Genomic DNA, 20,654 nt, shown 5'->3' on the forward strand with positions numbered 1-20,654 from the left:
TAGCGTTTTTCTACTGTAAATCCAGCCTGAGGCGAGAGTTTGCCCAGTGTCTGGGGATGGCCACGGCGTAACGGGACTCACTGGCCACAGTAGCTGAACGTGTGTGTGTGTGTGTGTGTGTGCACTGCAATTCCCATCAAGGTCAGCTTGCTAAAAGCACCTCCTGGGTTGGAAAGTAAATATATACAGCAGACCTGATAAACTACAGCCATGCATTGATAGCGAGCAGAGTGGTAGAAATGTAATTCCTGAATTAGTGAATGCATTTACAGAACCATATGGTCTGCTGCATTTAGTGAGAGTGTTGTAAAGGTCAAGTTAGACCCTTTCTACCGTTGAAGTCCATGGTCTCGCAGATAAATAGATAGGGGGCAATTTTGAGAAGAACAGTTCTAATCAGTTTGACCTTGTGACCTCTTGTGAACTATATAATTACAACCCACAAAACACTGTCACATAGTGACATGCACTGTAAGTTTGAATTTACAGTTATCTGTCTTGCATTAGGCTCCATGTCTCCATATGCCTCCCCTATCCATTTTCCTCATTTCATCTCCACTTTTTTTAACTTCCCATCATTTTTCTCCTGCTCTTACTGCACTCCCTCTCCATGTCTCTTCTCTATCTCCCCTTTCCTTCTCCTCCAACAGGACAGCTTTGTCCTTGTGATTGCCTTGGGGGCTGCAGTAAAAGCCCCATGCACTCCTCCTTGATGTTAGCAGATTTTGACAATGAAGGAGTTGTATGGTTTAGTGATGGTCCTTGATTAGAGCTAATTGACTTTTCGCAGACTGGGCCACTAAGAAAGCACTGTTGGGGGTGGTGGGGTTGAAATTTAGAGACCATTTCACTCACTCACACACACACACACACACACACACACACACACAAACACATTGCATGCACTCACTCACACACACACGCACTTCTCATGCGATTCCATCTAAACAACCTGTGTATTGTGTATTTGTGTTCCTCTCCCAGCATTCAAAGGCAACCCCAAACCAAGCACATGTAACCACTGCAGCCTCAACCTTCAGAGTAGATTAGAGGGGGTAAATCATGTTTCCATTGTGATTTGATGTTGTAACAATGTCATATAATGAATGAGGACCACCTCGTCTATAAGGTCAGATGCTTGTTTTTCTATGTTTTTCCATAACAGAGTGCCATAATGCTTGAGTAGAGCATCTTAGAAGTTTGGAAACGAACCCTCACTCCTTTTAGTCCATGCTCGGTGTGTGTGTGTGTGCCTTTGTGTGTGAGGGTGTTTGCAAGCGTGCAATTGTGCTGTGTGTGTTTTGTGCATTTTCTGTTGCATCTCTCTGAATGGAAATGTTTACCAAATTGCTGTGTATAAATCTTAACATGGAAACAGCTCCACATCACAAGCTCATAATGGAAAAAAATACTGTGTGTGTGTTTTTGTTACCATGCAACAAGAGATGAATGTTTTTAAGTCAAGCTAATTAGGAAACTTGGGTAGAAAAGGTGGAACAAGTAAGAGAAGTAATATATCTGTTTTCAAAGCACAGCTTTGAAAAAAAAGATTGCGTTTACTCCACACATTGCCTTCAACGTATATGTTGCATTGACGCTCATCTAACCGACAAGCAATCGTCTTCACCAGGCCTAATTTCCGCATTACAGGTCACCATCACAGAGACAGACTAGCGCTCTTGTGTCCTCGATTTAGTTTAGAGCAGCACACTTGCACCATTTGATGGAGTTTGGCGCCCCCTTTTGTTAAAGAAAACCCCTAAAAGAGACAATCAATTAGAAAATGTCTCTTAAACTCAGTGATTGAAAGTACCCTCGTGATTTTTATTTAACGTTACGTCCGATGTTCAAGCCTACAAAAAACATACAAGTATGGCTCTCGTTTGATGAGTTGTTTGATTTGGCATGTTAGGGCCACCGTAGATGTCTCGAAAACCCTTCATGTGACCAGAAACCAGAGACGTCAACAACGACTGAGTCAGAGTACATCAGAAGTTGACATTCGTCATGATAACGGTAGTGTTGCCTGCGGTCAACAACAAACATTGATGGTTTCCGTGTTCACATAAACTGGCAAAGGTAGAGTTATGTGGTCTTTTCTTAAACATAGATTAGTAATTAGCTTCTCAATTAGCTGTGTACAGATACTGAATTGTTAACACCTTCGCTGGCTCAAAAGCCACCGACGTCTATACAAACGGTTCTACTGTGGCGTATTACTAGTAGTTCTTTAATAAAGCAGTTACTACCGTTAACAGAAACGGGAGGCTAGCTTTTATGGATGTCACTCAGGAAGTGCAAACGTCAAGGCAAATTGAGTGCAGTGTAAATGCTCACAAGTGTCTGCGTAGCTATTGCAACAAGCTGCTTGTGTTGATTGAATGTTGTCATGTATTCGATGTGTCACTGTCTTGCTTCATGTTTAGGATGGTGGGGTCTCGACCCGGGAGCCGGGCGACTCTGGTTCACAGTTTGGCCACACTCCTACGGAATGATGGTACATCTTAACCTCACATCTACTCCTTTCCATTCCTTTTCTATGGCCTTTTCCCACCTTTTCCCTGTCTATTCCTCTCCTCATCTCTATCCTCTCCTCATATCCACTTACATGATTCTTACGGTTCTTACTGACATCCCCCCCCAGGTGACTCCGTCCTGGCAGGCAGCAGCACCTTGACCCTCCAGACCAGCAGTCTGCAGCACCTGACCTGTCTGTTTGAGCAGTACCTGCTCTCTAGGACCCAGCAGCACGGTTTCCTGGCCCTACCCTCCCACCCTGCAGACACAGACTCCCTCCTGCAACTGCAGTTTCTGTTCGACGTGTTGCAGAAAACCGTCTCCCTGAAAGTGGGTTCTGTTGTCGCTCTGGGGGTGGGGGTGGGGGTTGGGGGGTGGGGGGGGGTTAGGTTTACTCTGCCTGGTCTAATGCTTAAGTTACACTTCTAACCTCGGTCCAAACAGAATGCTAACTTGTGAGGTACTTGGCTGGAGCTACATTGCTTAACTAGCATGCGTTTTCAATCACGCCATCTCATTTGGCCCCAAACATATTTTTCACAATAAAGGCTAGCTCAATAGGATGTAGTTGAATGCATTTCACCACTAGGTGCTGCCATTAAACCTCGTCCGTGATGTGCCCGCCTTTATTCTTCTGCATCTCACAGCTCATCAGCACCCCTGGGACAAGGCTGCAGTCTGTGGTGAAAATCTTCCCCTTCAAGTCTCTCAAGCACTTAGAGGTACAGCTCCTGTGAATCTTCAAATGAGATAGACTGTGCTCAGTCATGGTCTCCCTTCCTTTTAAAGGACCAGGGGTGGTACTGGGGAGGGGGACAGGGGGGGCAGGGGGGCAGAGGTGGCCAGTTCTCCCTTTGACATAAGCTTGGACCCTCTTGTGGCCCCCATAAATGTAGTGTCTGAATAATTATAAACATGGCCCCTCTTAACAGTACAAGTGGCCCCAGCCTGGCCCCCCCCAGTTGACAGGACAGAGAGCTGTCTGTGTAATGGTCAGTTTACAGTTGAGCCCGGTCTAGTTTACCTGCCTTTCTCGGTCTGCAGTTGAAGCGTGTTCCCCCTCACTGTCTGGAGGGGCTGAGGGGAGTCTACTCCCAGCTGGAGGTGTTCACCTGCTCAAAGAGCCTCAGCTCTCTGGAGGTACGACACACTCACGCACACACATATGCTCACACACACACACACACACACGTGTGCATACGCACACACACACACTCACACACATGCTTAGAGAAAGACTACACTTACACACGTTTAAATAGGTGAGAGGAAGCTGTGTGCGTGTGTGTTGACTGTTCTTCCATGTTGTGCTACAGGAACTGCTGTCTCTATGTGGCGGTGACCTCAGCTCTGCACTGCCATGGCTGGAGCTGCACACACTCAACTTCAGCTACAACTCCATCGTCTGTCTGGACGAGTCCCTGGTGAGACGCTCACTCACACACACCACACACACACCACACACAGAACCACCACACGCATGCAAGCTCCCACTCAGAGCATCCTTCCTTGACCTCCTCTATTCCTCCAGAGTCTGTTGAATGTTCTCAAGTACCTGGACCTGAGCCACAACAAGATCCAGGAATGTGCAGAGTTCCTCAAGGTAGGCTGGTGCTCATGCTGTTGTTTGTGTCCAGAACCTGCCTCGGTAGGAGATGATGTATTCAACCGATGACGTTGCGGCGAAAACAGGAATGAACATGACTTTGCAGTCTTGAATGTTGAAAAATGGATTTCAAATCTGTAAGACGTCTTTTTTTCTCTCCCACTCCCTTCCTCATTCTCTCCGTCCTCCCCTCCCTCTCTGTCTTTCCCTCTGTTTTCCTGGTCGTCCTCTTTCCCACACAGCCCCTCAGTGAGTTGGAGCATCTGAACCTGGGCTATAACTGCCTCCAGAGGACACCTGTGCTGGGCTTCACCTCCAGGGCCAAACTCCTCACTCTCATCCTCAGGAATAACGAGCTGGAAACCATCAATGGTACGCAACAAGCATGCAGAGCAGGGTAGGGCAGAGTAGGATTGAGCAAATGGAGTAGAGCAGTGTCGCTTTCAAGTCTCGTACTATGTTGAGTCTCAGTCAGGGACTGACTTTGTTTGCTGACAGCAGGGGGTATCATACAAACATATAAACAGGAAGTAGAGCATCTGTTATTGCCCAGAAACACAAACTGTCAGAACCCCGTATTGTGTCCTATCTGTGTATCCATCTGTCTGCTTGTCTCTCTCACGATTTCCCTGCCTGTATGTCTTTCTTCCTGTATGTGTGTGTGTGTGTAGGTGTGGAGCAGCTGTGTTCTCTACAGCACCTGGATCTGGCCTACAACCTTTTGATGGAGCACTCTCAGCTGGCTCCTCTGTCTCTGCTGCACTGCCTCAACACGGTGACACACACGTCGCTCGGTGATGTCAATTGATGTGTTTTTTTCATCTGTTTTTTAATCTCATGACGAATAATCTCTCTCTCTCTCTCTCTTTCTCTCTGTCTCTGTCTCTCTTTCTTTCTCTCTCTCTCTCTCTCTCTCTCTCTCTCTCTCTCTCTCTCTCTCTCTCTCTCTCTCTCTTTCTTTCTCTCTCTCTCTCTCTCTCTCTCTCTCTCTCTCTCTCCGTCTCTCTTTCTCTCTCTCTCTCTCTCTCTCTCTCTCTCTCTCTCTCTCTCTCTCTCTCTCTCTCTCTCCCCCCCCCCCCTTCCTCTCCCCTGTAGCTGACTCTGGAGGGGAACCCCCTGTACTTCCAGAGAGGACACAGGGCCAGCACCATCCGCCATCTCTCCCCCAAAGCTGCCTACCTCAGGGTGTGTCTGGGAGGGAGGAGTGGTGTTGAAAATGTAGTATGTATGTCTTCTAAATCTTAACCCTCTTTCTTTTGCTCTTTCCCTCTCTCTCCTGCAGCTCAAGCTGGATGGCACCCCACTCTCCTCTTCTGAGCTATCAGTAAGTGCTGTGTTGCTTGCGTCTAGCTCTGATGGCTTATCTGGAGTTGTATAAAGAGAGATTACAATGTGCAACATCTTAGGCACAACAAAAAAAGGAACGCAAAAAATACTTTAGGAAACACACAACTGAACAAATCTGAAAGACAAAAAAAAGATTTTTGTTGTTGTCATAATTAATGTAAGACTCTAATGGATCCCTAGGACTTTTGCACAGTACTGTATGTTTCTGTGACAAAACTTAAAGGTGATATCAAATATTTACTCACCACCACCTTGCAAGGTTCTGCCCAAACCGGGACAGATGATAATGACCCAGGCCCAGGGTTTACCCCCGGTCGTCATGGCAGCAGAACGTGGTAACCAGGAAATGTCGAGCGGAGGCGGGGAGTTGAGTGACAGCCTATCGGTTGGTGAGGTTGCAGTGACCAGACTTCGCAAGAAGAAAGCCAAAGTGAGTGTGTGTGTGTAACAAACATGTGTGTCAAAAGCATGTGCGTGATGAAGAAAGTGTTTTGTCCGTCTCTTCATCAACGGAGTGACTAAGTTCAGTTGAGTTCTGGATTTTAATAAGTATTTATCAATCTGCAGATTGGGAAAGAAAACCAGACCTCTGACAATAAATGACAACACAACACCAGGCTTAGGTCTCAATCAAGTCTCTCTCCGCTCTGAAGGCCGGAGGACCATCTTTTATAGGGCACAAGAATGTAAACATATATAGTGACAGTCGGGCAGTAATGACGTTACAACAGTCTCAGAGAAAGAGATTCACAGCTCCCCACACATGACCACTCAGACTAGAGAGGTCATAGTTGGAGCTCTCCTTGTAGTCATGACAAGGACCATTTAGCCAGTACTTTCTCCTGATCTCAAACATCTATTAACCCTGACACAATCTACTCTTATTAATAGCAAGCTTACATGAGAACATACTAACTAGTATCCAACGACTAGTTCTCTTGATTAGTGAATAATGTAAGCACACAGGAAATCTAAATTTCTTCCACACGTGTGTTAAACCCGAGTAACACTAACCCGTCTTGTTTCAGAGCAAAGTTAGAGTGAGGAGAGCTAGCATATCCGAACCGAGTGACACGGACTACGAACCTAGGAGACAGTCGTCTGCACAAGGTGAGTCTGTCTGTCTCCTTTTGACATGCACGTGTCCAGGTGTGCGTGTATCAGCTGTTAACGTATGTGTCCGGGTGTGTGCGTGCGTGTTCTTCTAACCTTCTCCTTCCCTCCCTCAGACATGCAGCTCCCTCACCAGAAGGAGATTGAGCGCATGGATAGTTTCAGGGAGCAGCTGGGGGAGGAGTGGCTGCGCTACCAGCACCACCTGGAGGGGGCGCCACCCACCACCACGAGCTCTGCCACCCCGGACCAACCCGGCAAACCTGCTCCCCTGGTCCAGCAACTGACCAACGGTCTCCACGCCACCCCTTCCCCGCCCACCCCCGCGCCCTTTACACAGCCCTCACCCCTCACGGAGCTCCCACAGGTCCTGCCCCCGCCCCTGCTCTCGTCCGAACCCAGAGAGGAGGCCTCGGGGGCGGACGCAGAGCTGGAGACGGAGTCCACCCTGCAGTGGTCCGGTCACAGCCTCGGACACACCGAGTCCCCCTGGACAGCAGCCTGGTGGAGGGTCAGGGGTCGTCGACGATGGAGGGAGGAAGTGGAGACGTGTGTGAGGAGGAAGAGGAGGAGCTAGGAGGTGGGATTCTCTGAGGTCGTTTGTTGCGTGTCCCGTTGTGAGTCATGGTAGTCGTGTCCCACTGGATAAAAACAATTCTCTCTGTCCTGTGTGGCTGCGTGGTCTCTCTCTCCCTTTCTTCTTTCCTCTCGTTCACCATTTATCCTCTCCGTCTCTCTCTGCTCCCTTCAGTGGACCTCTGCCCCCCCCTGCTGGTGGGAGTGCTGTCCGAGGGGGAGGAAGGGGGGGGAAGGGCGGGGAGGGAGGCGTCTCACCCCGTGTTCCTGCGGGTCAAGCAGGGTCTGCTCCTGGAGGTGGACATGCACCGAGGTCAGGAGAGAGCCCGCCTGGAGCTGGACTGTCTGGGGAAGGTCACGACCTCGGAAGCCCGCTGGACGGAAGGGGTGAGAACAGAGGGGAAGGGGACGAGGGGAGATGCGCACGCACACACACACCCCAAAAAAAAGAAGCTCAATCGATGAATCGAAAAATACACAAATACATATTTGACCTCAGCCCTCTTACTGTCTCTCCCTTTCACTCTTTGTCCCCTCCCTCCTCTCGTTCTCCCAGGAGGTGGAGAAGGTTCTTCCCTCCCTGGAGCTCTTCTTCCGCTACATCAGCAGAGAGAGGAGGAGGAGACGCTACGTCATGCTGGACGACCACCCTCAGCAGGCTCTGGAGGTAAAACACACACACACCTGTTTCTGTTTCCTAGAAAAGAGCGGCATAGGATTTATCTGTTGACCTTGGATGCCTGTTGTCATCATGTGGATTTAGCCAAACAAATGATCCCTTAGTTTTTTTGCTTGTAAAAAAAAATACATTTCAAAATAAAATAAAATACAACAGCAAGCCTTTCCAATTCTATTCATGTGTAGATACCCTACCTGTAGGGTTACACTCTAACCCTATTCCTGGAGAGATACCCTCCTGTAGGTTAACACCAGAACCCTGCTCCTGGAGAGAAACCCTCCTGTTGGTTTGCACTCTAACCCAGAGAGATAACCTGTACCTGTAGGGTTACAGTCCAACCCCAGCTGTAGCTAACCTGACTCAACACATTCCCCAGTTAGTTATTTGGATGAGGTCTGTCAGGTTAGGGCTGGTTCCAGGAAGACCTCTCCAGGAGCAGGGTTGGGCAGCCAGAAGCACTTTGCTTTTGAAATCCTGAACGGTGTTGTGTCATTCATGTTGCTAGGCGCTCAGCGATGTCCTATCACGGGTTTCGGAAGAGAACGAGAGGCGTGTCTCCGAGGGTCGCCCTGGCCGTGTCCGCCTGCAGTGTCTCCGCTGCGGGTCAGAGTTCAGCCTGGGCAGGGAGGAGGAGAAGGGAGGGAGAGGACGGGGGAGAGGAGCCCTGCATGAAGGAGGGGACCACCTGGAGGAGGAAGAGAAGGAGGAAGAACAGAGGCTTGAGGGAACTGGTAAGAGACCAGCATAACCACTTGCATACCGTAAAGACACGCACATACACACGCACACACACACATATACTTTAACACACAGACTGACCATCATTGCAGCCTGAAAAAGGCTGTGCTGTCTCATTCCAGACCCTAATGACCAAGAGGCCCGAGGGTCAGATGTCACTCCAGATTTCATGACTTTGTCGAGACCTCAACTCATGCCCTTTAACCCCTGTTTTCACATCAGACTCATAATAAGCCCTCACAGTTATTCATATAGCAGGCACTTTTATCCAAAGCGCCTACAAATAAGACGTTTAGAAAGTACGATCAGACATGCTTGGTTAAAAACAGTATTTCAGTGGTAAGTGCCATGGAATGGTCTGTATTTTACTAGACACTATGACTATAATATCTCAACTACAGTGCAACAATCTCAACTCATCTCAACTGCAATATTACATAGCACAGCGTGAGAAAAAGAGGATCACATCTTGTTCCGTCGGCGCTCTTTCGCAAGCGTTACATGAAATCTGCACCATGAGTCGAATTCAAACAAGAACCACCAGATTGTTTGGTGTGTCCTAAGATTGGAGTTGTCTATATCAGATAGGCGTGATGAGTCACCCCGACGTCTTGATGGGAGATCCCAGAGATGGCTCTCCGCTGGCCCCACCAGAGCAGCTTACCAGGCCTGGGGACGTCCCACGCAACAGGGGACACGTAGGAGGAGAAGAGTTCTGGGAACCTCCATAAAGAAGGTTCCTAGAACCCCCCTACAATCAGCACAAGATCTGTTCCTGCAGGATCTATCTAGTCTATGGGCTGTATTTAGCCTATAATGAAAGAAGCGGGAGAGAAGATTTGCTCCACCCTCCTTCTCTCCTTCCCTGTCATCAGCCCAGACCTGGTGTTAGGGCCTGTCCTAACCTGTTGACGGTTTGTGAGGGCTTTGTTGAACACATGTCGAGGCTTCTCCTGTGTTGTCCTGTGTCTGGAGTGGAGCCCTGGGGTTGTGGCTGAGTGTTTGCGAGCTAACCGCCCCTTTGTGCTTTAAGACAAGCAACAAGCTGCTTTATGATCATCATGAAATGAGAGCTTCCATGCAGACCGCAGTACACACCTTCCATAACCGTGACTGGGTCGTCTCCACATAATGAATTATGTGGAGAGTTATGAGACGATATTATCAATCATTTACAAATATATTCATAATCTCTTTATTTGTATATTTCCTGACTGGGAATATATATATATCTATATATTTAAGTAAGTGACAAAAGATGTAACAATTATTGGTTAGTGACTGGAGGCAACTTTGTGGAAGTCCAGGCAGAATCTTTAACTCATCTAAAACTTCTTTGTAACATGCTTCCTGTTTCCTGTTCCACAGCAGCTTCACCAGGAAGTGGAACCGTCTGTCCGGAGTGTACCAGCAATCATGTGGTTCAGCTGACTGGACAATCAGCTCCTTCCACCAGCACGCCTGTCCAATCAGAGCAGGACACCGCCGCGCGACACTTCACCTTTGACCACGTTGATACGCCGCAACATGGTTATCGTGGCAGCAAGGTTCATTTGAGATTTTTTCCGTTAATGGAAGCTGTCGTTCTAATAGCAGTTTCATCTTCAATTTGAGGAGTTCAAAATCTCTCCTTCACTCCACCCTCTCTCCTCAGGATCTCAGCTCAGATGACACCTCCTCTGCCAGGGCTAGCCCTCTCCTGGACCCCCCCTCCACCTCCATAGAGGACCCCAGCGCCTCCTTCGTCACGGCCGAGGAAAGCAGCTTCTTCAGCGGGGAGGGAGTCGTGGACACCTGGGTGGACCGGAGCCTCTCTAAGCCTGTCAGCTTCTACAGCACAGGCGACCAGAGTAGAGAGGAGCTAGCAGGGAGCTACCAGTACTCTGCTACCCCTCCAGCTGGAGCCCTGATCCCGACCCAGGACCACAACCACACCAGCAAGGCACACAAAACCAGTCCCGGTTAGTCCATAAACCATTTTTTGTGTCATTTTTTTTGCTCGCTGGCTTGCTGGACCATATTGCAACAACACTTCCAAGACAGATAGCAGTCGTGATTGGAAGTGATGGGAGAGAAGGGGGAAGGGGGGGGGGGAGAGAGAGCAAAAAGAGAGCAAGAACAGACGGAAGAGACGAACACTGTGAATACAGAGAACAAAAGATGAGGACAAAAGAAAGATGGGCAGAGTGAGAAAAGACACCGGGGGTGGTAACAGACCCTCCTGCAGTATCGTCTGTCCTCTTTTGTCACAGCACTGAGAACATGTAACCTGACCTTCTAAATCACACACTCAGTGGCAGAGCCTCACATTCGAGCTGCCAGCATGTTTGCGTGTTATGTCTTGTGCTAAGCTAACTGCCATCCTTGTGAAGTGTACGTGTTGCTAAGCTAACCGGTGTCTCTGTGAGAGGTGTGTAATGCTAAGCTAACTTGTGTCCCTGTGAAGGGTGTGTGATGCTAAGCTAACCGGTGTTCAAGTGAAGGGTGTGTAATGCTAAGCTAAATGGCGTCTGCATGTTGCAGGCCATTTAGACCTGCTGTCTGAGGACTACGAGGCAGTGGACCATCGGCTGAAGCTCTTCCTAGACATGGAGGTGTTTGAGGAAGAGGAGGAACTCCACTCCTTTCTCAAGGTTAGCGGACCTGCTAATAATGGATTTAGTGAGGTAGCTGCTAGCTGTCCACCGCTTGGGTGAGTTTAGAGATCAGCTACAAAACGTAGCAGGAGACAATAGACAACGGAGGCAAGTTTGTACTGAACTGTAGGGGGAGGGGAGGAACTGCAGTAGTGAAGTAAACACAAGCGGACAGAGCAGGAGAGGAGCTCCAGGTTCATATTCATCTGTATTTATCCAATTATTTTAACTGTCATAGCTGTTTGACAGAAAGAGAGAATAATTGGTCTTTTGACGAATCCTTGTCCTTACATGCCCCAAAGAACTACTTTCGACTATGTTCATCTCCAGAAACACTACAGGTCACGGTTTATGTTTTGAATATAAAAAGAAAACATTATTATAAAAAAGTACTAATAATGTATTTCCTTGACCGATCTTAAAACGTATGGAATCTTTGTTGAAGATTTCACAGTCACTAATAGACTCAGACTTCGTCGTGGAGTTCTCTCTGATATGTCTAGATCCTTGGTTGTTTTGCAGATGACCACGGTGAAGTTTGGTGATCCTGAAGAGTTCCCCTCTCTCCTAGTGGTGTCCAACCAGCGCATGTACTTCCTAGAGATGACATCACTGATGCAGTGAGTGAGCTGTCATATGTCCAATACTGGTGTCAAGTAGGACTATTATTATATTATTATAATTCTTATAATTCACTAATGACTTATAATTATTTAATTTCTGATTGGAATATAGTCCTTGTCAAATGAACGACCCGTGTCTTTGAAGCGGTGGGTATTAGATGGATAGATGAAGACATACATCTTCAAGGATTCTCTTCAGACAGTCTCAAACTGAGATGGGAGTGTGTGTGTGTGTGTGTGTGTGCGTGCATGTATGTTCTAGGACAGGGGTGTTCAATCCTGGTCCTCGAGAGCCCCTGTCCTGCATGTTTTAGATGTTTCCCTGCTCCAGCACACCTGATTCAAATGAATGGGTCGTTATCAAGCTCTGTGGAAGCCAGGTAATGACCATTCATTTGAATCAGGTGTGCTGGAGCAGGGAAACATCTAGAACATGCAGGACAGGGGCTCTCGAGGACCAGGGTTGAGCACCCCTGCTCTAGGATGACCGAGCTCATGGGAATGTCCACCATGAACGTTCTAATTCTTCGTCGTCGTCGTCCCCAACAGAGGGCAGCCGCCAACTGATTGGCTGCAGAAGAGGGAGAGCCATCCAATCACAGAGCTGAGTTACCTGGAGGTGGGGCTTGGCTCCCAGAGCATCCACATGGAGTTTGAGGAAGGGGGCGTGGCCTACACGCTGCTTATCCGTGACAGTGCGCGTTGCAAACGCTTCTTTGGTCTTCTCACAGGCAAGACCCTCTCACGCACACGCACTCCATCTCTCTCACACAAGCACACACATGTGCAGAATAGTACTTCCATCACCTGGTTGGCACGCATACAGCACATATGATCCAGCACATGGAAAAGAAATAGCCTTCATGTATGTTTAATACGGAATACAGAGACTCATTGTCTCTCGCTCTCACACACACACACACACACACACACACACACACACACACACACACGCGCACACACTCTCCCCATCTGCTGTAGCTTTATGTGATGAATGGAGGACCTTTCCTCGGGGGAATGGAGATCAGAGAGGATCTAACTCCAGCTCAGACTTAAGACAGAATGTCCTCCACACACACACACACACACACACACACACACACGGAGCAATTCAGACGTAAAACATATCCCACTCTCTCTGTTTCACACGCCCATGGCGCACATCTACACACATGCAGACTCACAACTACTCGCGCACCACACACGCACTTCACACACACACACTCACATCTTCACTAACAAAGACACTCACACAAACGCACGCAGACTCGCAACTACTCCAACACACAAACATCTACTCACACTCACATCACACACACACATACTCTCCCATCATACACGCACACATCTACACACACACACACACACACACAGTGTAAACCACAGGCAGACAGTCACCAAACTCTAACCAGCCACAGCAAAACAAGACCAGAATCTGAGGAAACCTGATCAAATCAGCCTTTCCCCTTGTCTCTCTGTTTCACTCGTTCTCTCTCTGCTTGGATCTCTTTATCGCTCTCTGTCTACTTCTCTACTATTTATTTTGTGTTCCTCAAGTGGTGCTAACAGCTTCGGAAATGTTTGTTGCCTTAGTAGTATAATAATGATTTAGGGTGTGATATCACCTTACTTTGATAACATCCATGTTGTCCACTGTGTCTGAACTTAGAGCTGACCTTGAACCTTCTTATCTTGGCCTATTGACACAGTTGGTGATCACAGTCTCTCCTGTAGGTTAACGGTCTTTTCAGAGTTTATCTTCTCCACAGTGGCACTTTCAAGTGTGACAGAGATGGAGAAGAGAACAAACGTTTATTTAGTCTGAGATAAAACCGCGTACACTGACACCACCAAACAACTGGCGAGTCGAGGGAATTTTGATGGTGCCGTAACGCACAAAGACAAGTGTTTGAATCCCGACGGGTTGCCCTCTAGCTTGTCCCTCTCTCTGCTGTTGTTGAAGCAGTTAAAGGCAGACAGACAGACAGACAGAGAGAGGAGGGAGGGAGGGAGGGAGGGAGGGAGGGAGGGAGGGAGGGAGGGAGGGAGGGAGGGAGGGAGGGTGGGTATCCACTGTGTGTCTCTATCGGGTTAAGCCTAGGCCTGTTTGTGTAAATGTAAGTCACTCATCTTCCTCTCTGCCTTCACGAGAACAGCTCCGGAACGTCCTTCACCAAGACCACAGGACCCAGGTCTGCTGTGGGTCAGAGCCGACTCCCATTCACAGCCCACAGTCAATAGAACCGACAGCTAGTCGGTTGGCAGAAAACCAACGGGTCCTAAAATATCATTTGTTGTCTGTTTTTTTGGGGGGCCTCGTACAAGACGGAGGAATAGGGTTTATGACGTTTAATGGCCTAAGGGTGGTGTGTGGGTTTTAAAACATACTCTGGTTGGCATAAATGCTATGCAACATAATATCATGGATCCTTGTCAGGGCTGCATGTCCGGTTATGTGGCTCTGCGCACGCACACACACCATTTACCCCCTCCTCCCTCTGAAGGAAACCAGAACTAGGCATTATGAACTCCGAATAGTCTCTCTTAACAGCTGTTGTAACATTTAGTCTCTAAAGAAGAACCGAAAGATCATTTGACCGTAGCAAAATCGTTTTTCAACACCGCAGGAAACTCCACTTTGTGGTTTGGGAGGGAGGGATGTTGCTGTCACTTGGCCAGATCTTGTTACGGGTAGTCTTGTGGCGGTGTGATAGTATCCAATCTGGCCACTGTCACAAAGGATGTGTTTAACCCTCGAGGGCCTCAGCATCAATGTTATAGGAAAGACATCGGGGAACGTTCAGTGCGGAGAGGGGCTGAGCTTTTCAGAGGTGGAGAAGACCAAACGGACAAGTTTGATTGCCGTATCAGGCTGAGTCAGGCTATTTTCAGAACATCGCCGTTCGAGTACGTTTTAATTAGGTGAACGCGTGCACTCCTCTCTGCAGCTCTCGCTTTCTTTCTTCTTCTTCCTTTCGCTCTTTCTCTCTCTCACGCTCTCTGCTCCCAACAGGCCTGTACTGCTTTGTTTTGATCAGTCTAAGGTGTTAGGTTTCCCCCCCTAGCAGACACCGAAGGAGTCCAAGTATGCCCTGTGTAAATAAGCAGGGGTATCGAAGAGGCTGGGGGAGGCTGGTGAAGGCTGGGGGAGGTAGGGGGAGGTCCCCAGCAGGAGGAGGTATATCCTGTGCTTTTCCGTCCTATCAACTACTATTCTGGCTTATCATGTGCTATCCTGTCCTGTCCTATCCTGTGCCTCCCTGTCCCATCCTGTCCTATCCCGTTCGACCCTGTCCCATCCGGTTCTGTTGAGTATTATCCGGTCCTATCCTTCTATCCGTGCCGTCAGCCTGAAAAGGATCTGGCATCGTCCAGATAGCTTAGCCTCCGCCCTCTACACCCCTCATTAGACACATTCCTCAGTGTTTGTCATCTGGTTTGGGATTGGCTTATCTGAGTGAGGTTGTGTTGGGTGTCGGTGTCCCACTGGCTGATGGGAATCCGAATACAGGACCCCGCGTGCGTGCGTGCGCGCGCGCCACTAGAAAGAGCTGTAAACAACAGGCTCAGCCCTCGTGAGGCAGAGCCGAGCGTGTCGGTGAGGTGAGCCTGTCCTGTTTTGGTGTTGTGTTGCTTCCTCCGTCCGTTCATGCTGTGTCTCCGACCCCTATCGGGTTCAGCCCATTCAGCTGCTGAAGACGCTGTTCACCGCTCGTGTCCCCGTTACGCATGCACACCTACTCGCACGCAGACACAATCGCTCTTGTTTGTCCTCTCTCTCTTCTCTCGCCTCTCTCTCTCTCCCCTCGCTCTCTCTCTCTCCAGGTTGTATGAGGTTGTAATCAGACCTACTGCCAGGGACCTGCGATTGGTGTCTCAAACTGCATACACACAAACACACAAACAAACAAACACACTCACCTTCAACCTGCTGGGAGAGCCCCCAACCCTTACAGGACTGCAGGACAGCTCAGTGAATTCCTAGATCATCCTGTCTACATTTAGTCATTTAGCAGACGCTCTTATCCCGAGCGACTTACAGTAAGTACAGGGACATTCTTTCCGAGGCAAGTTGGGTTGAAGTGCCTCGCCCAAGGACACAACGTCAGCCGTCGCTCAGCCATCTGACCTCCCCCCTTGATCCTGTTGTTCTCCTCTCTCCAGGTGTGGTCCGGGAGCTGGCTTCCAAATCCAACAGCAAGCTCAAGTCCATATCCACCACCAGACTCACCACCCAGCATCACCTCTGGTACAACACACACACACACACACACACAGACAGTCCTATCCATCTGGACTGATGAGTTTGTCTTCCTGGGACTGGGATGGAGATGTGGTCCCATGCGTTGGCAGCCCTCGTTAGCGTTAAGCTAGCCCTGTTAACGAGCTGCTAAACCGCACGCTAGTTGGTTTCACGTGTGAGAGGCCGTGACGTTAGCACAGCGCTAAATGCTAATGAACGATGCATGACAGCTCTGCAGGAGATGTGTTCCTGTTTGCTGTTAGACACCTGATGGACACACCTCTGCGGTAGTCATGTCTGTCTGTCTGTGCGCGTGTGTGTGTGTGTGTGTGTGTGTGTGTGTATCGAAGCCAGATGCCCACATGCGGTGTTGAGGGTACGTTGAGGTAAACAGAGTATATAAACACTTTCATGGGCATACCATGCACCTATTTCTCAACCACCACTTGAGAAATAAAAACAAAACAACAGTTTGTCTTTTTCTCGTGTAGTATGGCCAGTGCCTCTGTTACCACTACACGCGCCGTTAAATCCTTGAATACACTCTCACTGTGTGCCTCCTAAACACCTGAGCTTGGATGAAACGCGTCTGCCTTGTTGTTGATGGTCTCCTCATCCTCTCTGCTCTGCTCAACAGTCCCTGCGGGTTCTGGTTCCAGAACATTCTGAACACAGTCAACACCTGGCTCACCTCACTGCACCACATACCACACAACCAGCGGACGCTAAACACGCTCAAAACAAGCTCAACCGCGGCCATTTTGAAACCCTAGACACACTTGCGGAACGTTCTTTGTGCACTGCCCGAGGGGGCTGTGTGGATATGAACAAACTTAAGACACATACACACTCACACACACTTATAAACTATCAGAAAAACAATTTAGAATCATTACTGCCGTCTGTAAGGCATTTCCACCCCCCTTTTAATTATACAATGCAAAAAACTAGCTGTGCCATTTCACAGGCATGTCAGTGATCTGTCAGCTTCACGTTGGAATTGCTTAAACCAACAGTTTGATTCCCTCAGTATCACATGTGAATGAGCAATTAAATTATTTGTAGACGTGTGTTTGTTTTGTATGCAGGTGGTGTGCATGTGTGTGTGTATCTGTGTGCCAGGTAGGAGCTAACGTGTGTGTGTGTGTGTGTGTGTGTGTGTGTGTGTGTGTATTTTCCCCAGGTCTCTGGTGTGTGAGGACATGCAGACGGATGTGGAAGAAGGCCAGCTTCAGTTCTTCTATCTCCTGGCGTATCTCCATCAAGGTGTGTGTGTGTGTGTGTGTGTGTTACAGTTTAATTGTGTGTGTGTGGCTGGTTTCCATCTTAGATAAGAGAACACTTTCTTAATCCCCAAGGCGGGGGAAATTTGGTAAAGTGCCACAAAGCGTAGCTCCGGGTTATGTGCTGTGTAGCTGGAGGAATGTGTGAACTCTAGGTGAAACAAGCGCTGACCTGCTCTGCTCCTTGCTCCCAACTTCAGCTCTGTGCCTACCTCTCCCAAAACCACACGCAAGAAAACGTAACCATCGCAAGAAACGGGGAAGAGGGGGGGAAATGTATGTCATTTCACGGAGCTCAGCGTTGGACAGGGAAACGTTGGCGCACAGTATAGACAGCATCCCTCTCCTCTTCCTCTGTCCCGTCCTGTCCTTTTTTCTTCTTTCCACCCCCACCTGTCCTTCTCCCCTCTCACCTCCTTCCCTCTCCTTGACTCTAGTCGTGCGGGAGCCCTCGTCCTGGTGGCTCTGTCTCTGGACGGAACGCCGACAGCCAGACCAGACCGCTCTCATTCCTGGTGCGGGGATGCTCATTATTGATATGGGTCACATCAAGAAGCAGAGAGGGGTGGGGGGGGGGGGGGGGGGTAGACGTAGAGATGAGGGGGTGGTAGAGGGAGGGAAAGGGGGGAAAATGAGAGATCTGTTTCTTTTAGCGTGCCTGGAAACCAGTGTTTGTGTGTTTCGGTGGACTGCGCGACAGTTTGTCATGCCTCTACATTCGAAATGCTCCCATTATCCTCATACTCACACGGTCTCTCTCCCTGTCTCTCCCCTTCCTTCCTTCCTTCTTCCATCCATCCCTCTCTCCCTTCCTTCATTAGAGGATAGTATGAGCCCCCTAACTGTTTTGGCAACAAGAGAAACCCTGTACCTTCTCAACGAAGATCACCAGTGGAGCAAGAGCTTGCCCAATCCCTTGGCCAATGAAAATGGAGAGCCCTGCAGTGGGCGGGTCACTGTCCAGGAGACCCAGCCAATCAGCTGCGTCAGCTCGGTCCTCCTGTGGTCATGTGACCCCTGCAAAGTGGACATTCAGCTGTACGATGAGGTTAGATTGGGGCCTGGCTTGTGACCAGGAACTGGACATAAATAGTTTTGAACATACTTGTTTAGAACATCGACAGAGGATGAACTTTGGCCGGCAGGCCAACCGTAAACTGCTTGCTTTTCATTGTGTGTGTGTCCTCTGCAGATCTTGAAGCAGGAGAAGACATGGCGTCTGAGCTCGGAAAGCCCAGAGCAGGTCCAGGGTTTGCTGGTCTGGGTACGAGCCCAGTGGGAAACCATGTTTGGAGTCAAACTCACCACCAGCCTGCAGGGACCTACCTGAAGTTTGTGTGCGGACTTTCACTGCCCTCCCTGCTATTTTTCTGTCCATGGACACTGTCCCTGAAATGATCTTTAGTTCTTCAATTTAAGACATGCGCTAGCTCTTCAAGTTGTCTGTTTTGGGCAGACGAGGACAAAAAGAATCCAAGAACAAAAGTACTGATTCCCGATCTGTTATGTTCTACTCTGAACGCCGTCCACAAAGAAAGTGCCTTCTCCTTTTGCTGCTCCTCACACATTATAATTGTCTTATTTAATGGATGATGTTCGACTAGTCTAATGTTTTATTGGTAGAATGTTCTTTTGGTCTAATGCCCCCTTGGTTCTAATGCTCCTTTAGTATAATGTCCTACAGCACCTAAAGCTGTCTCGTGTTGGAGTGTGTTTGTTATTTGAGCAGCAAGCGTGGGCTAGAGGTGTGTGTGTGTGTGTGTGTGTGTGTGTGTGTGTGTGTGTGTGTGTGTGTGTGTGTGTGTGTGTGTGTGTGTGTGTGTGTGTGAGTGAGAAAGAGAGTATGTGTGTGTGAGAGAGAGAAAGAATGTGTGTGAAAGATCTGAGCCCATTCCTCAGCCAGTCAGACCCAACAGACTGTGACCTCAGTGTGTGCAGTGAGTTGTGACATCACGCGCTCGGCGCGAGCCGTCCAATGAGGCGAACCGGGGGGTGTCCGACAGGGGGGGGCTTCTTCTTCTCTTTAATCAGGGTCTCTTCTGTGCACTGTGAGTAAAGCAAACAAAATGGGTCATTATACATTCTGTGTCTGGTCTTTAAAACTTCAGTTTTAAAACTCTGTTAAGTGTCCCTGATAGGATACACAGTAAACTGACTCATTTTTTTACTTGGCAAAACAGCTAGTTGTGAGTGGATAATCAAGATAAACGGAGGGTGCAGAGAGCTGCAACCCTACCACAGCTGCCTGACATTAGACTGTCCTTTTGTGTTTTGGTGGACATCAGATTTGGGTTGGAACTGCTGATTGTTAAATGTTTCTTGGGACATGGAGGGTGGAAGGTGATGTGGTCCATTTCAATTGGACCTAGACATGCAGCACAGGGGAAAAAGCCTAATTTAGAATTAAATAACTGTAACTGGATATAGCATTTTGATGACTCAACTTGTTTTACTGAGGGAAATGTTTAATTTATCCGTCAGCTCGAACTGGTATTGTACCAGTTACAGTTCATATTCCGGAGTACAGTACTGTATACATTGAGTCCTGCGTAATCATGTCCCTCTGAAATTACTCGTTCCATTGTTTAAATGTTAAATGAATTCAGTTGTTGTTAATAGTGCTGTTAAAAGTCCAATTTGACAGATGTAACTTTATTTATTGACTGTTAGTACAGTAATCATATTGGGAAATAAACATGATTTTATTGTTGCTTTTTTATGAATAAAAATATACATATCTGATGATGATACCTCTGCCATTGTGCTTTCTTTGTGAGAGTCCTGTTTCATGTAATGGAGAATGGAAAGAGGAAAGCAAGGACAAATGATAGAGCTTGAGGGGTAAGGAAGATAACGAGTTGGATAAATCGAGAAAGGATGATAGGGTTCGATAGGCTTTTCACACTGCACTTAGCCCAGGGCTAAAAGCAATCTTAGCCCCACATTGGCCTAGGGCTAAGGATAGCCCTGGGCTAAGACTATGCAGTGTGAAAATCCTACTAAAGTGGAATGAGAAAGGGATTCAACTAGAAAGATAAACTGTATAGAAAAAAAGAGGGACAATGTGAGAAGAGACACTAAAAAGAGTTTTATTATCTCTGAGCTCTCTGGGGGGTTCTCATTGGTCCCAACATAACGTTAGAAAAGGAACACTTCATACTTACAAATATCTATGGTTTCCCCTTACAGTTTTTTACAGTCGCTAGGACACATTTCTCAATACTTAAGTCACGTTTTCAAAACTCTTCACACAGTGAGCACAACAAAAGTACACGTGGGCTAAACTGTGGATC

General features: G+C 48.2%; 1 protein-coding gene across 1 annotated transcript; it reads left to right on the top strand.

The window, feature by feature from the left end:
• Positions 1–1,942: 1,942 nt before the first annotated feature.
• Positions 1,943–20,109, top strand: stk11ip (serine/threonine kinase 11 interacting protein). Its single transcript, XM_084667851.1, is given in 27 exon segments — positions 1,943–2,079; positions 2,427–2,497; positions 2,645–2,847; positions 3,165–3,239; positions 3,562–3,657; positions 3,834–3,941; positions 4,049–4,120; positions 4,366–4,495; positions 4,795–4,898; positions 5,219–5,308; positions 5,406–5,447; positions 5,730–5,900; positions 6,499–6,580; positions 6,700–7,068; positions 7,071–7,163; positions 7,335–7,546; positions 7,716–7,826; positions 8,344–8,569; positions 9,945–10,123; positions 10,231–10,537; positions 11,100–11,209; positions 11,735–11,832; positions 12,385–12,566; positions 16,000–16,084; positions 17,262–17,344; positions 18,183–18,409; positions 18,554–20,109. Coding segments are annotated over 26 exon segments (3,663 nt in total). The 5' UTR covers positions 1,943–2,079; position 2,427; the 3' UTR covers positions 18,692–20,109.
• The last annotated feature ends 545 nt before the right edge of the window (positions 20,110–20,654 follow it).

Source organism: Hypomesus nipponensis, chromosome 12 (genome assembly GCF_054491055.1).
Source record: "Hypomesus nipponensis isolate SF chromosome 12, ASM5449105v1, whole genome shotgun sequence".
Taxonomy (NCBI): domain Eukaryota; kingdom Metazoa; phylum Chordata; class Actinopteri; order Osmeriformes; family Osmeridae; genus Hypomesus; species Hypomesus nipponensis.